Source organism: Pituophis catenifer, unplaced genomic scaffold, assembly GCF_029215685.1.
Source record: "Pituophis catenifer annectens isolate HBS135680 unplaced genomic scaffold, rPitCat1.0.hap2 SCAF_18, whole genome shotgun sequence".
Classification (NCBI taxonomy): Eukaryota; Metazoa; Chordata; class Lepidosauria; order Squamata; family Colubridae; genus Pituophis; species Pituophis catenifer.
This window is the reverse complement of record NW_027256898.1, coordinates 3194085-3209959: the sequence shown is the minus strand read 5'-3', so window position 1 is coordinate 3209959 and position 15875 is coordinate 3194085. Positions and strand designations below refer to the sequence as shown.

The window sequence follows — 15875 nt, the reverse complement described above, 5'->3', positions numbered from 1 at the left end:
AGCCACGTTCATTATTTATATCTATTCTTGGATTAATGCTAATACATAACGTATCTACTGTTGTAACATTTCTCTTCTTAGGTTATTTGACTTAGTAATACATTTTCGATATTTCGCTCCTCCGCTTTTATTTCTAATTTTCATATTTATTCTCTAACCGTTGATAAAATAACTCCCATATACTGTAATAGTCAGATTCTTCCTTTCCTTTAATTGCAAGTGTTAATCTATTCCTTTCTGCACACTGTAATATTTTCTTAATCACATTTTCATCCGTAGGGATCTCTGCACTTTTCCAATTTTGTGCAAATACAATTCTAGCTGCAGTTATTACATGAATAATCAAATATACATTTTCTTTACTATAAGTTCCATATTCTTGGGGTGGTCATTTTGCGCTACCCTACGGTCACTGCCAAATTGTACTTGGTGACTTAAATATGTCACGGGGCGTAAGAGATGCTGAAAAATGGACTTAAGAGTAAGAAAAAGAAATAGAAAAAAACCACAAACCGATTTCAAGGCCATTTTAATGTGGTTGTTATCTCAGCCCAACGCTACCTTTCATTCCATACAATTCTTTAATTTTAATGATTTTTTTTCATTTTAATGAAAACATCTGTCGAAAGCCAATTTTAGATATCCCCCCCCGCCCAAATTTTTGAAAATTCTATAAATCAAAGATCTCAGGAATATTTCACTGAAGGAGGAGAGCAAATAAATTAATACTTACTCTGATTTGGTTCTTTAGTTGTTCAGCCTCCTGGCGTAACTGATCGAGTTCACTCATCTTCCCGCACTAAAGGTGTACAGCTTTGACACTCCTTAAAAGCTTAAAAACCTGCAAAATAAACAAACAGAAAGTGTGACTCGGCTAATCTTTTGCTCATCAATGAACCAAATATTTATATCGACATGCACACAATGTCAACTTGCAAAGCATCCCTGGCCTGCTCTCGAGTTGCCATAGGCAAGGGGGATGGGAAAATGGTGAAGCAGCATGGCAGCCAATAACAAAAGCACATTCCAGACATATCTCTCTCAAGGCTGTCTCCCAGGGTTACCCACAGCAGCTGGAGGGGAGTGATCTGTACAACCCACAAAATTTTTCTGTTGGCAAATGTGACTGATGACACACCCTGGGGGGAGGGGGGAAACAGGGTCAAGTCTGGGTCGCAAATTACATGGGGTAAGAGTTGGCTTCACTTGGAATGTGCCGACATGAAGCTTGTAATAAATAACTGAATTTCTTTCGAAGCTTGGCTCGAGGCTCATGATTTAATTAGGGCATCCATTGGAACCCTGATACACACATCATCTCAAAATCTTGGGCTAAGAACAAGCAATTCTCGACTTATGTCCACAACTGAGCCCAAAATTTATGCCGCTAAGTGAGACATTTGTTAAGTGAGTTTTGTCCCATTTTACGACTTTTCTGGCCACAGCTGTTAAGGGAATCACTGCAGTTGTTAAGTTAGTGACACGGTTGTTAAGCAAATCAGGCTTGTCAGAAGGTCGCAAAAGGGGATCAAGTGACCCAGGGACTCTGCAACAGTCGTAAATACGAGTCAGTTGCCAAGCGCCTGAATTTTGATCAGGTGACCGTGGGGATGTTGCAACGGTCGTAAGTGTGAAAAATGGTCATAAATCACTTTTTTCAGTCTTGTTGTAACTTTGAACAGTCACTAAATGGACTGTTAAGTCGAGTACTACCTGTAATGCTGAATTATACAACATTTGTAAACTATGCACTCTTCTCCATTATTCTCGTATTATTATTTTTCAAAAGACTGCAAAGGAGAAAATAATTGTGCATTTCACTGCTGGCTGGTTCCTCTACTCAACAATAACGCTGGGATGGGAATTGATTAAACAAACCAAAATAAAATAATTACGTCGATCCATCTGAAGCAGAATTCATGATTAAAATTGGCAACAACTTTTTTTTTTTTATACAAAAAATGAAAAATCTTGATCAAAGAGGTTTCCGCACAGATCCTAAAAGAAATACAGAAAATAAAATAAAAGAAATACTACTTCGCCTGTTATTGATTTTAGATATTTCTGTATGTTTTTCTTGGGTTCGCTCTTGAATTTTCCTTCGAGAAATAGAATAGAATAAAACAGAACAGAAGGCAGAACAGAATAGAATATAGGACAGAACAGAACAAAATAGCACAGAACGGAATAGAATAAGAACAGAACAGAATAGAATAGAATGTAGAATAGAACAGAATAGAATACAGAATGTAGAATAGAATAAGAATAGAATAAGAATAGAATGTAGAATAGAATAGAATAGAATAGAATAGAATAGAATAGAATAGAATAGAATAGAATAAGAATAGAATAAGAATAGAATAAGAATAGAATAAGAATAGAATGTAGAATAGAATAAGAACAGAACAGAATTCTTTATTGGCCAAGTGTGACTGGACACACAAGGAAATTGTCTCCGGTGCATAAGGTCTCCTTATATGTCCAATCACACTTGACCAATAAAGAATTTTGTTCTGTTCTGTTCTGTTCTGTTTCTAGTCTATTCTGTTCCTGTTCTTATTCAAGAGCGAATCTAAGAAAAACTTTTATAATCTATAAACATCATTCAATTCTTTTATCCTGATGAACCATTTTTAGATTTGCCCCCTTTTGAGGTTTATCCTTTTAATTCCCCCCTCTCCCCAAAAAAACATAGCCACTGTCTTTCAGAAATAGCAGCCTGTGGAAGAAATCCCAGTTGCTTTTCCCCAGCTCCAGCACAACCTCTCAAACTACTTTAAAAAAAAAAAAAAATCTTGCACAAAAGCGTGTGAAATGCTGCAGGACGTCTGATGGCAACAATTTCATCTTTTCGTGTTCCCAGACCCTCAAAACTCCCAAGGATCCTTTTCACACCTTACAGAGCTGTAACTGCTGTTTTAATTTCACCCACCCAATTTTCTTCCCTTTCGCTCCCCAGGATCCTAGCAGAGTTAGCCACAAAAGACCCATCTCCCAAGCTGATCTGACGCTGGCAAATGTCCAGCCGTGGCAAAAAAAAAAGATAATATTTGCAAAATTTCAATTTATTCCTTCCGGCCCAAGGTTCTGCTTAAGAGTTCGGAGCCAACCGTCATCCAGGGTTCTCCATTTATCAGCTACGTTGATGGAATTTTTTTGGGGGGGGGGGGGAACCCATGGCCAAGTCCTCCTTTAGCCACCTAAGCCCACAAACTCACACTTTGTGGCAATCTCTCTTTCTCAGACACCCCACCCCCCCAAATTGTGGTTGGGAGGTGGGGGAAAAAATGGGGGGTGGGGGAGAAAAGCATCATTTTGAAGCTCTTGAATCAGAATGTAACCAGTGGCGGGATTCAAATAATGACCGGCTGGGTGGGCGTGGCCATGGTGGGTGTGGCCAGGGGTGTGCGACAAGCAGAACATGGCCTTCTGCACCTCCCGGGAGCAAAAATGGGCCACAGGGAGGGGGGGGGAAAGTAAGACGTGCATTCCCGCGCCCCGTTTTGAGCCGGCAATTTAACTACCGGTTCGCCCGAATAGCACCGCTGAATCACCCTAAGCGATCAATAATTTAAAATAATTTTTACAGGAGCTACCTCAGTCTGAACCTGCAGCCCTTATCCCGTCTATACCCAGGAGCATCTCTGAAGTTCTGGATTGCCGGATCGTTGCTAAGGCTTCCTAATCTCCCGGCTCGAGTTAGCCATTGGTGCAAATCCAATTAAGATGATGCCTGGGATGATCTTAAGTCCAGCCTCTATATCCCGGCGGTTGTTTCAAGAAGCTCACCCCCCCCCCCGGGAGAGACGGTATGATGGAAGAACCATAAGGCAGAGTTGTGGGCAGTTTCTTCCTGTCTCGACGCAATTCAAAATAGTTAAAAGAGAGTCTATAAAGATTCTCAGTCATCCAGGTCACAGTTGTCTCAAAGGTGCTTTTTCAAAAAGCAGCTTTGTTTTTCCTTGGAAGACGTTTTGCTTCTCATCCAAGAAGCTTCATCGGTTCTGACGGACTGGCTCAGAACTGGAGAAGCTTCTTGGATGAGAAGCAAAACGTCTTCAAGGAAAAACGAAGTCCAGCTATCTTTTGGAAAGAGCACCTTTGGGACATGTCAGCCAAGAGTTTCTTTTGAATTGTCTTCCTAAAATGAGAATTAGGACCAAGCAGGTTCTAATTACAATTAGTTGCTGCCTAATCGGGGGGTTGGACTAGAAGACCTCCAAGGTCCCTTCCAACTTACTCTAGTCCACTCCACTCCACTCGTCACTATCCCTAGGAAAATGGACAACCATTTACCTGAAGTGATGTAGGGTTTCCTGCCTGCCTAGAAGACCTCCAAGGTCCCACCCAACTCTTATTCTACATCTATAGTTGTTTTGAAGGCAAGCAGGTGTTTTGAAGTCCTCGATCTCATTTTATTTATTGCCTCCGTCAGGTTGCGGACTTCAAGCTTGCTAGCTTCGGAACATTGCAACATCTATAATCATCAGCCCCTGAAACTCATTCTAAGTATGCGCGCGATAAGGCAACTGGTGATTTTTGCATTAACGGGAAGCTGGTGGAGAAAGGCCACAGACTAGAAAAGGTTCAATCTCTTCTTAAAAACTTCCAGTGTTGGGGCATTTACAACTTCTGGAGTCAAGCTGTTCCACTGATTAATTGTTGTAACTGTGAGGAAATTTCTCCCTAGTTGTAGGTTTGCCTCCAAACTGCCAAATCAACCTTTCCATCCAAGTGCGGGGCCCCTAATGCATTTAAAACTGCCCGAAGCCACTATTTAATAGCAATTTTTGATGGGGTTGAGCTACCGACAGGCAAGGTCCCATCATAAAGACGGCTGGCATTATGGACAACCAGCACAGAAAAAGGCCCTTAGGTAAGGGCATCTAATTATTAGAGGGATGTCTAATTTGCTACCCAGGTTCAATTCGAGGAAAGCAGCAGGTGCAATCCCATTCTTGTGCAGGTGTGAAAATTCTTGCCCTACAAACAAAACAGTTTGCTTTGCTCGAAAAATTCTTTTTTTTTTTTCCCCCGTCTCGTATTTCAGACAAATGGTTATCCAACATCTTCTTAAAAACTTCCAGTGTTGGAGCATTCACAACTTCTGGTGGCAAGTTGTTCCACGGATTAATTGTTTTCACTGTCAGGAAATTTCTCCTTAGTTCTAAGTTGCTTCTCTCCTTGATTAGTTTCCACCCGTTGCTTCTTGTCCTGCCCTCAGGTGCTTTGGAGAATAGCTTGACTCCCTCTTCTTTGGGGCAGCCCCTGAGATACTGGAAGACTGCTATCATGTCTCCCCTGGTCCTTCTTTTCATTAGACATACCCAGTTCTTGCAACCGTTCTTCATGTTTTATCCTCCAGTCCCCTAATCCTCTTTATTGCTCTTCTCTGCACTTTTTCCAGCGTCTTAACATCTTTTTTTTTTTAATATCATGGCAACCAAAGCTGGATGCAATATTGCAAGTGCGGCCTGACAAATCGAATGAACGAATGAACGCTTTGCCAACAATTTCAAACAGTCAAAAGATGTAAAAAGCGTTTTCAGATGTACATTCATGCATCAGCCACGTCGCCTTTCCAAATAATGTGGTCTTCCTCTTTTTGAACAGAAAGGCCATTTTCTTACAGCCAAACGGCTAAACGGGGGGAAACAAACTCGAATCGCCGTTTCAACGGTCACTTGCAACGAACCGAACCAAAACCAAAGTCAATATTCTGGAAAATATTTTCTGGGCGTTAAGAGTTGTAATTGACCAGCAAGTTTTTTTCCAACGGTGCTATCATACCCCCCCACACACACACACAATTTAACACAAATTAAATTAGGGTGGGGTGTTTTTTTGCCTCTGAGCCAAATGACGCTATAATCAGAAAAAGATTGAGAAAGGACTAAGTTAATCAAAGGATGCTACCCGGTATTTTTGAAGCAGTGAACCAATTGAAGAAAGTGAGGCTGATTACTTAAACTCACCTAGTGAACTGCTGTTAAGCCACCGAAATTAAATCCTAATTATTCGTAGGCTAACTGTGCTGTGCTAATATTCACAGCAATAGTTCTTCCCGGGTTTTATCTTAAAATCCCACAGAAACTGCCCAGATTTTCTTTCAAAATGAAATTAAAACAAGCGCTGTTTGCACCATAATTAACAAGGTAAAGCTGTTATTTTTTTTAATAGGGGTTACGGTTGCAACTTTAGTGGTGGTGGGGTCTGTATCAGCCTACCCGTACCAATTATTGATGCCATTAAATATCATGCTAAATTTCGAATTAACAGAAGGACTGCGGCTTTGATTAATTATCGGCATGCTCCAAATCGTAACACTGAGGTTTTTGCCCTTTCTTCAAAGATTTCAGAGGTGAAGTTTCCAACATTTGCATATAGGGGTAATCCTCGATTTACAACAGCTCATTTAGTGACCGTTCAAAGTTACGACGGCACTGGGAAAAGCGACCGATTTACCGGTTTTCACACTTACGACCTTCGCGGCATCTCCCACGATCACGTGATCAAGATTCAGATGCGTGGCAACTGGTTCATACTTATGACCGTCGCTGTGTCCCGGGGTCACGTGTTCCCCTTTTGCGACCTTCTGACGAGCAAAGTCAATGGGGAAACCCGATTCACTTAACAACCGGGCTGCTAATTTATCACAGTGCAGTGATCCACTTAACGACTGTGGCAAGAAAGGTCATAAAGTGGGGCAAAGCTCACTTAACAAATGTCTCGCTTAACAGCAGAAATGTTGGGCTCTATTGTGGTCATTAAGGGCTACCTATATAAGTATTTACAGTTAAATCTTCTTGTGTTTAAAAGAAGGGTTTTTTTTCTAAGTAAGAAGCCTTCACCCCAAGCTGGAACTTATGAAAAATTGAAAACTGACCCACCGCTAAGAACTGAAAACGAAAGAAATCAATAAGGCATCAAAACGGAGAGGAAGAAGCCATTAACCTGACACAAAAATAGTAATTTAAAAGGTTGAACAAAGAAGGAACAAAAGGCCTCAGCACTAGACCACCCCAAAGTAAAGATTCCTCACTTTTACAAACACCTAATAAATACACTTCCCCCAAAATGGATGTTTTACAAGATTAAAAATATCCATTTGCCCGATCGAGAGAACTGTGCTTGCAAACCATCAGTTGATATAATGTGGTTCCATTAATCCGAAAGAATTCCATTCCAACATTTCTGAACTGTCTCCAAGGTCAGCCCCACAAAGAATGCCTTTACAGTGCAGGTAGTCCTCGACTTACGACCACAATCGGGACTAGAAATTCCACAGTGAAGGAAGAGAGGGAGGGAGGAAAGAGTGAGAGAGAGAGAAAGCAAGAGAAGGAAGGAGAAATAAAGCAAGAGGGAAGGAAGGAAGGAAGGAAGGAAGGAAGGAAGGAAGGAAGGAAGGAAGGAAGGAAGGAAGGAAGGAAGGAAGGATGGATGGAAGGAAGGAAGGAAGGAAGGAAGGAAGGAAGGAAGGAAGGAAGGAAGGAAAGAGAGAGAAAGCAGGGAGGGAGGAAAGCGTGAGAAAGAAAGTAAGAGAAGGGAGGAGAGATAATATTTTAAATTTTTGTATTTATGTTTTTTATCCTCTGCCTGTTCACCGCCCTGAGTCCTTCGGGAGTAGGGCGGTATAGAAATTAATTAAATAAATAAATAAATAAATAAATAAATAAATAAATAAATAAATAAATAAATAAATAAAGCAGGAGGGAGGGAAGGAAGGAAGGGAAAGAGGGAAGGGAGGGAGGAAGGAAAGCATGAGAGAAAGCAAGAGAAAGAAGGAGAGATAAAGCGGGAGGGAGGGAAGGAAGGAAGGGAAGGAGGGAGGGGAGGAAGGAAGGAAAGAAAGAGAGAAAGCAGGGAGGGAGGGAGGGAGGAAAGCGTGAGAGAGAGAAAGCAAGAGAAGGAAGGAGAGATAAAGTGGGAGCGAGGGAGGGAGGGAGGGAGGGAGGGAAGGAAGGAAGGAAGGGAAGGAGGGAAGGAAGGAAAGAGAGAAAGCAGGAAGGGAGAGAGTGAGGAAAGTGTGTGAGAGAGAGAAAGCAAGAGAAGGAAGGAGAGATAAAGCGGGAGGGAGGAAGGAGGGAAGGGAGGGAGGGAGGGAGGAAGGAAGGAAAATTGAGGACTGCCCGTAATCTAACCTACCTAGAAGCTTCATAACATGAACTACCTTAACCAAGTTATCCTCACCCAGGAAGGGCTGCAGCTGATGAAGGAATCAAAGACAAGCAATAGGCAAAACTAGTCAAGAATATTAATATCAAGCGAAAACGTGGAATACCTGTCATGGCGGTGTGAACCTGACCTCGGGAGAGCGCGACCTCTCACTGCAATCTCGTTTTCTCGGGGAGATTCTTGGCTCCCTACATGGGCAGATCTCCTAAGCTTCCTAAACCGAAGGCAGACATCTAATCTCACCCCATTCACAACAGGCTTAAAAGCATCATCGTGATTCCTTGGGAGATGCGATCCAACGGCTGGCAAAACATTTGAACAAACTTCTTTTGAGACAAGATGCTGGGTAAGAATTAACTTTTGAAACCTGAGAGAAACCCGATCTGCCTAAACAAGGAACCAAATAATAGTAACGTGAACAAGGCAGTAATATCTAGCAATACGGTTTTTTTTCCGCATAAAATCAGACTGCAGGAAAAAAAAATCTCCCCCATTAACCAGTTAAAGCAATAGCGCTTTAAGACATATATACCGCTTCATGGCGCTTTAAACATTGTCTAAGCGGTTTTACAGAATCAGCCTATCGACCCCAACAATCTGGGTCTTCGTTTTACCAAGCTCAGAAGGATGGAAGGTTGAGTCAACCTTTGAGCCTGGGTGGGATTCGAACTCCTGGCTGACTCAGCCTGCAATACTGCAATTCTAACCACTATTATAATAATTCAAGTGAATTTTTTTTTTAAAAAAATTCCTTCCGTAGCAATGATGTACAAGTAATCCTCGATTTACGACCACAATTGAGCCCAGTGGTGAAATCCAATTTTTTTTTTACTACCAGTGCTGTGGGCGTGGCTTGGTGGGCGTGGCAGGGGAAGGATACTGCAAAATCTCCATTCCCATCCCACTCCAGGGGAAGGATACTGCAAAATCCCCATTCCCTCCCCTCTCCTGGGGGGGGAGGATATTGCAAAATCCCCATTCCCACCCCACGCTGGGGCCAGGGAGAGGTGGTATTTGCCGGTTCTCTGAACCGCTCAAAATTTCCGCTACCGTTACTCCAGAACCTGCTGGATTTCACCCCTGAATTGAGCCAAAATTTCTGTTCAGCGAAACATTTGTTAAGTGAGCTTTGTGTGAAAAAACAGGTCCTAAGTCACTTTTTTCAGCGCTGTTGTAACTTCTAACGGTCACTAAACAAACTCTTGTAAGTTGAGGACTACCTGTATTAGAAATAATTCTTGTCAAGTCTTTTGCTTCACCTCAAAAGTGGTTAGGAGTGTCAAATCTTACGTTTAAAATACTTGGGGGAAAAAAATCATTTCCTTGGGAAAACACATGCTTTCGTGTAGGTATTAAAGAATACAATGATTCAAACATACACCTTCCTCTGGATATATATAGGCCACAGCTTGTTTTTAGTAGATGCTTAAATAGTGATAAAGTGAATTATGGTTGAGAGGGTAAAGGTAAAGGTAAAGGTTCCCCTCGCACATACGTGCTAGTCGTTCCCGACTCTAGGGGGCGGTGCTCATCTCCGTTTCAAAGCCAAAGAGCCAGCGCTGTCCGAAGACGTCTCCGTGGTCATGTGGTCGGCATGACTCAATGCCAAAGACGCACAGAACGCTGTTACCTTCCCACCAAAGGTGGTCCCTATTTTTCTACTTACATTTTTTTTAACGTGCTTTTGAACTGCTAGGTTGGCAGAAGCTGGGACAAGTCACGGGAGCTCACCCCGTTACGCGGCACTAGGGATTCGAACCGCCGAACTGCTGACCTTTCGATCGACAAGCTCAGCGTCTTAGCCACTGAGTTGAAGTCAATTTCTTTTCTATTTTGGAGGAACATCTGGAAGGAAACATTCAACTGTTTGCAGCCGATTTCTTTTCCGTCTTGGAAATTATGAGGCTGTATCCAAGTGTGCCAGTGGTGGTATTCAGCCGGTTCGGATGAATCGGTAGTGGCGACCTGCGGGTGGGCCCGCTCCTGCCCAGCCACCCCTACGCTATGCCATCCTATTTAGCCACGTTTTCTAAGCCAGGTGCATGCGTGCAAGCCCCTTGCATGAGCACCAATCTGGGCCGCTGGTTAAATCTCCAGGCGTTTGGGTGATCCACTTCAACCAACCAATGGTAAGATAATGTCTGGCTTTGGTAAGCTTCCTCCATATTTATCTTCCTGGGTTTGTTGCACTGCGTTCTAATTTCCACGAAAATCCGTCTTAAAAACTCCTGCTACCTGGACTCTCTTCCCCCCCCCTCTTCTGCAGGAAATACAAAATTTATGAAACTAAAAAGTCCCAGTTTGTCTGAAGAGATGCCGTACAGGTGAGAGAGGAACGGCTCATCCCTCGGAGACCAATTAGGAACTGCGGCTGCCGACGCATCTCTCGGATTAAACATTCAGCCCTGACGTGTTTAATTTGTATTAACCAGTGGGTAAAGTAGGGCTATGAAAGCACGGATTAAAGCCCTTTTGAAGCTTTCCTTGCATGACATTCTCCAACCTTCAACACCAGGATAGGACAGAAGACGACGATGCCATCCTCCAACTCCAAGAAAAATCCAAGAACAGGTCAAAAGCACGAGGGCCACCCAAAACACCTTCACTGCAGCCAAATCCCTGGGCCTTCTTTTCAACCGAAGGGGTGGGGGATGGGGAGGAAGCTATTTATTGCTGCCGCGAAAAGAAATCTCACTCAACGCACAGACGGTCCACGCAGCTAAATGCTGGTGTGAAACAATGCCACTGGAATTTGAATTTTTTTATTTTTTTTTAAAAAAAAGAAAAGCTATTTTCGTTCCGCGGGGCTTAAATGTGTGGTGGCAACAGGCCTGTAATTTTAGCATTCAGGAGCAAAGAAAAAAAAAAAAAAAGGCTGCATCTTTGCAGAGCTCAAGAACAAAGGAAACCAATTTATTTTTCTTTTTAAAGGCAAATAGAGCCTCTCCAAACTCTGCAATACTTTTGCTCCAGCCATGCAGGGAGCTAAAATGCAGATTATGTCCGTTTGTCATTTTATTCTTAGCCTTTCTCTCACCCACACTGATTTCTTCATTTTTCTTTAACTGGTTTCCAGTTATTACTGCTGTTCTGGCTGGGGGGGAGGGGGGCGCAAGCATCTCTTAGAGAGAACAAGGGCTTTGGGGCCAGATATATTAACTGGACAGAAGAACATCTATCTAGCAGTGAGAACTAGACAAGGAAAAGGTGGGGGGGGGGGGAAACGGACGTTGCTTACCTGAACGTCCCTTCTAGGCGCGCTACTGGAGAATAGAGGAATATGATGCATCTGGATAGCAGAGGTTGTGTAGATGATGAGCAGCCTGAGCCGAAGGAGGGATCAAATGCGTCATAAGTCCCTACATGCCCGCAACAGATCTTCAGTGCCTTCCTTATCTCCCGCTCATTTCCCTTGACTGTTAGTTGGTCAGATTCTTGTAGCGAGCTTAAGCTTGCAATAAATCCTTTATATTCATTTGAACTGCCCAAATCTCCTGGTTTCCCCGGTGCTTGTGTCCCTGCGTGCCCATAACAGATCTTCAGTGCCTTCCTTATCTCCCGCTCATTTCCCTTGACTGTTAGTTGGTCAGATTCTTATAGCGAGCTTAAGCTTGCAATAAATCCTTTATATTCATTTGAACTGCCCAAATCTCCTGGTTTCCCCGGTGCTTGTGTCTCTGCGTGCCCGTAACAGATCTTCAGTGCCTTCCTTATCTCCCGCTCATTTCCCTTGACTGTTAGTTGGTCAGATTCTTGTAGCGAGCTTAAGCTTGCAATAAATCCTTTATATTCATTTGAACTGCCCAAATCTCCTGGTTTCCCCAGGGCTTGTGTCCCTGCGTGGCCGTAACAGATCTTCAGTGCCTTCCTTATCTCCCGCTCATTTCCCTTGACTGGTAGTTGGTCAGATTCTTGTAGCGAGCTTAAGATTGCAATAAATCCTTTATATTCATTTGAACTGCCCAAATCTGCTGATTTTCCTGGCGCTTGATGGGTTACCTCAAGGATGAAAATATGGTTCCTGGTGGTTACTGGCCATGTTAACACTTTGGTCATCTCTAATACTGGTTTGACAACATGTGGAAAATTCAGCTGCCAGGACAGTTCGTATCTCGCGTGATCACTCTACCCGTGTTCTGCCTCATTCAGATTTCTTTTTTCTTCAGATACCAGGAAGGATTACCAAATTATCCAAGTAATGGCAGGGTAGATCTACAAATTAATGTCCACAATTTTGACCTTTTTATCACTGCCATCTAGTATTTGGAAGCCAAGTCTAGAATTCCAACACAACACTACTAAATTACAGGTAGTTCTCAACTTACAACTGTTTGTTTAGTGACCATTCGAAGTTACAACAGCACTAGAAAATGCAACTTATGAGCGGTTTTTTTACACTTACTACCATTGCAGCATCCCTGGGTTCATGTGATCAAAATTCGGTATGCTTGGCAACTGCATGGACTTATGACGGTTGAAGTGTCCAGGGGGTCATGAGATCCCCTTTTGTGACCTTCTGACAAGCAAAGTCAACAGATCACTTAACAACTGTGTGACTAACTTAACTGCAGGGATTCACTTAATGACTGGCAAGACAGGTCCTAAAATGAGGCAAGTCTAATAACAGTCTAGCTTAGCAATGGAAATGTTGGGCTCAATTGAGTCAAGGACTCTTTGTAAAAACCCCACCAGATACAAAGGACGCATTCAGTTTGTAGGTGGTCCACCTATCCCAAAGATCTGACAGATAAAATATATCCAAAAATGGCATTTTGACCACATACCATTTGTAGCAACAGCATGTTTAAAAAAAAAAAAAGTGTATTTAAGAAGAATGGGAGCTTACTTTTACATCTCAAGGGGCCACATAGCTGCATTGCGAATTTTGTAAAAAAAAATTAACAGAACCATAAAACAAGAGCCGGAAGGGACTTTGGAGGTCTTCTAGTCCAACCTCCTGCTCACGCACAAGACTTTATACCAGGGGTCTGCAACCTTAAACACTCAGAGAGCCATTTGGACCAGTTTCCCACAGAAAAGAAAACAGCGGAAGCCACAAAATCCTTCCCGTGCCTGATTATTTCTTGAGCGGCCACAAAACTAGCATATATAGTTGAATTAAACCTTCTGTTTTCTTCTGAAACTTTTCTTTTCTTGGATTTATCCATGGTTGGCCTACCGGGGGGGTTGAAAAGCTCAATAAATCGCACGCCGGCAGGTGTCGCACATTGGCGGTTGTGATGCAGGGAGCTGCAGCAGAGGGGTGCAAGAGCCACATGCGGCTCCAGAGCCGCAGGTTGCTGACCCCTGCCTTATATCATTCCAGACAGGTGGCTGTCCGGTTTCTTCTTAAAAGGCTCCAGTGATGGAGCATCCACAACTTCTGAAGGCAAGCTGTTCTACTGATTCCATGGATCTCAACCAAGTTTCCGACCAGAAGAATAGTAGTACCTTCTTAAGAGTCCATTCGTTATTGTCAACAGAAATCCTCTTAAAACACCATGTCAAAAAAATAACTACAGTAGCAACGGTGAAGTTTCATTCCCTCTCATCTTCTAGGCGATGAAAAAAAAAACAAGCAAACCACCATCGACTTTCAAAAGGGTTCAACTTTCACTTCAATATTGAAGTTTTTAAGAGCTGTGGAAAAAAAATTTTTCCCCCCAAGCCCGGGAGAAAGAGTTGTTGTTTGAACAAAGGAGTGATTTTTAAATTCCCTTGCTTTTTTCAGAGGTTGTTGAAAGGCCCGGCCGAGTACAACCCAATTCTCCAAATTATTGGTTTGAACTGAGTGTTCCAAGTGCAAACGATTTGATGAAACAGCTGCGAGTTAGAAGGATGCTTTGGGTGTTAAGCATGCGGGCAAGGTCTTTCCGAACGCCCCATTTTAATTCAGATTTTGCTTGCCGACAGGAACTGCTCCATCCGGAAGAGATTCATGGAAACGGTCCAACTGAAGTTCAAAAGAGGCAGCCGGCAAGCTTTAGGTTTCAGGGTTATGACATTCCAGGTACAGGTACAGGTGAAGCTCCGGCTATTTTCCATGAAGAGTTTTAAAGGACGGTCCAGGATTTACATTGCAAAGTTAAGGTGGGTTTTTTTTTGTTTAGACAAGGTGGAAGGCAGCTCTCCGGCGATTTTGCATATCCAAAACAAGAGGGGAAGGATGGACTGCAGTAGGTAAACAGGAGAAATGATAAGCCCAAAGACAGAACTCCAAAAAGCAGCATTCAGAAGAATGTAAAGGAAAAAAAGGAGGAGGGAAGCAGGGTGAAAGAAAATGCAGAGGCCTATATTTGTTCCAAGTAATCAACTGAAGTTTGGATTGGACACCTTTTCATCATCATCTTTTAAAGACCCCATAACGACCCTTGCGGGGTGGAGTCTTGGGCAACTGAATGGAGCTGAGTATTTACTGGCCAGATGCTCTTCCTGTCGCCAATGCGGAGTTTTGTTCAGCAGATATATTCCCATTGTGCCCAGAGAGAGAAATACCTGCCCCGTCCTAGGATCGAACTCACAGCCTCCTGATTGTGAGGCGAGAGCTCCACCTCTAGGCCACCCACCACTCTTGGATTGTGCACCTTTTGCTGGGAATAATCCAGGGGTGAAATGCTACCGGTTTGGACCAGTTTGCCTGAACCGGTAGTAATAAAAGCTACCGGTTCTCCTGAACCCATAGTAAAAAAAATGCTAGCAGTTCAGGCAAACTGGTATTTCCGACAAGGAAATAGAATAGAATAGAACTTTTTATTGGCCAAGTGTGATTGGACACACAAGGAATTTGTCTTGGTGCCTATGCTCTCAATGTACATAAAAAGAAAAGATATGTTCATCAAAAATCATAAGATACAACACTTAATGATAATCATAGGGTACAAATAAGCAATCAGGAAACAATATCAATATAAATCGTAAGGATACAAGGAAATCCTGCTTTCTAGCGAATATAAATCGTGTGGCACAGCTGTCGTCCCACCCCTCTCTGTTCTACTTACCCGAGAAAAGCCTTCTTAATCCTCCTTTTTCAGCACTGCGCGTTAGTGCCTGTGGAGCGCATGTGAGCGAAGAACGCATTTGGCACGTACCGCGCATGTGTGCGCAAAGCGAACCGGTAGTGAAGCAAACCGGTAGCAGACTTCAGAGCATTTCACCCCTGGAATAATCCCATAACCAAATGTTAAGACTCAGGTAGAAGGCAAAAGTTCTGATTCAACTTTGGAATGGGGAAGTTGCTTTAGGCGATTGGGTGTTGGCACCTACCCTAATTAAATCTGGATGTCTTCGCTACAAAAGACGGTTTGGAGAAGAGAATTCTAGCCCCGTTTTTGGAAAATATCGCTAACACGCAATGTGCCCCACGGCAGGATAGGTTTTATCCCTTCGACCCTAATGGGTGAGTTTTTCAGGAGGAGTGAAGGTTCACAACTTCACTCAGGCAGCTTAATAAACCCAGGTAGCCCTCAGCTTACAACAATTAAATTTAGTGACTGTTCAAAGTTATAACGGCGCTGAAGAAAGTGACTTATTGTTGTGGTCTTAAGTCAAGGACAACCTCTGTATGTTGCTTATTGCCTTAAAATGACATACATCTACCAGCTGTAGATCTACAGCTGTACATCTATCTTCTGCTATCACAGTTCCATTGTACGGCCATCATAAAAATCTAAATGTTTTAAATCTCTGAGCTTGGTGGTTTC

At 42.9% G+C, this 15875-nt stretch overlaps 1 protein-coding gene across 1 annotated transcript in view; it reads right to left on the bottom strand.

Annotated features, from left to right (window-relative positions):
- The window catches only part of GNB1 (G protein subunit beta 1), a 54271-nt gene that overhangs the window by 18476 nt on the left and 19920 nt on the right, over positions 1-15875 (bottom strand). Inside the window, exon 2 of the mRNA XM_070956330.1 lies at positions 734-841. Coding sequence (XP_070812431.1) covers positions 734-790 — 57 coding nt within the window. The 5' untranslated portion in view covers positions 791-841. The remainder of the gene's footprint in view (positions 1-733; positions 842-15875) is intronic.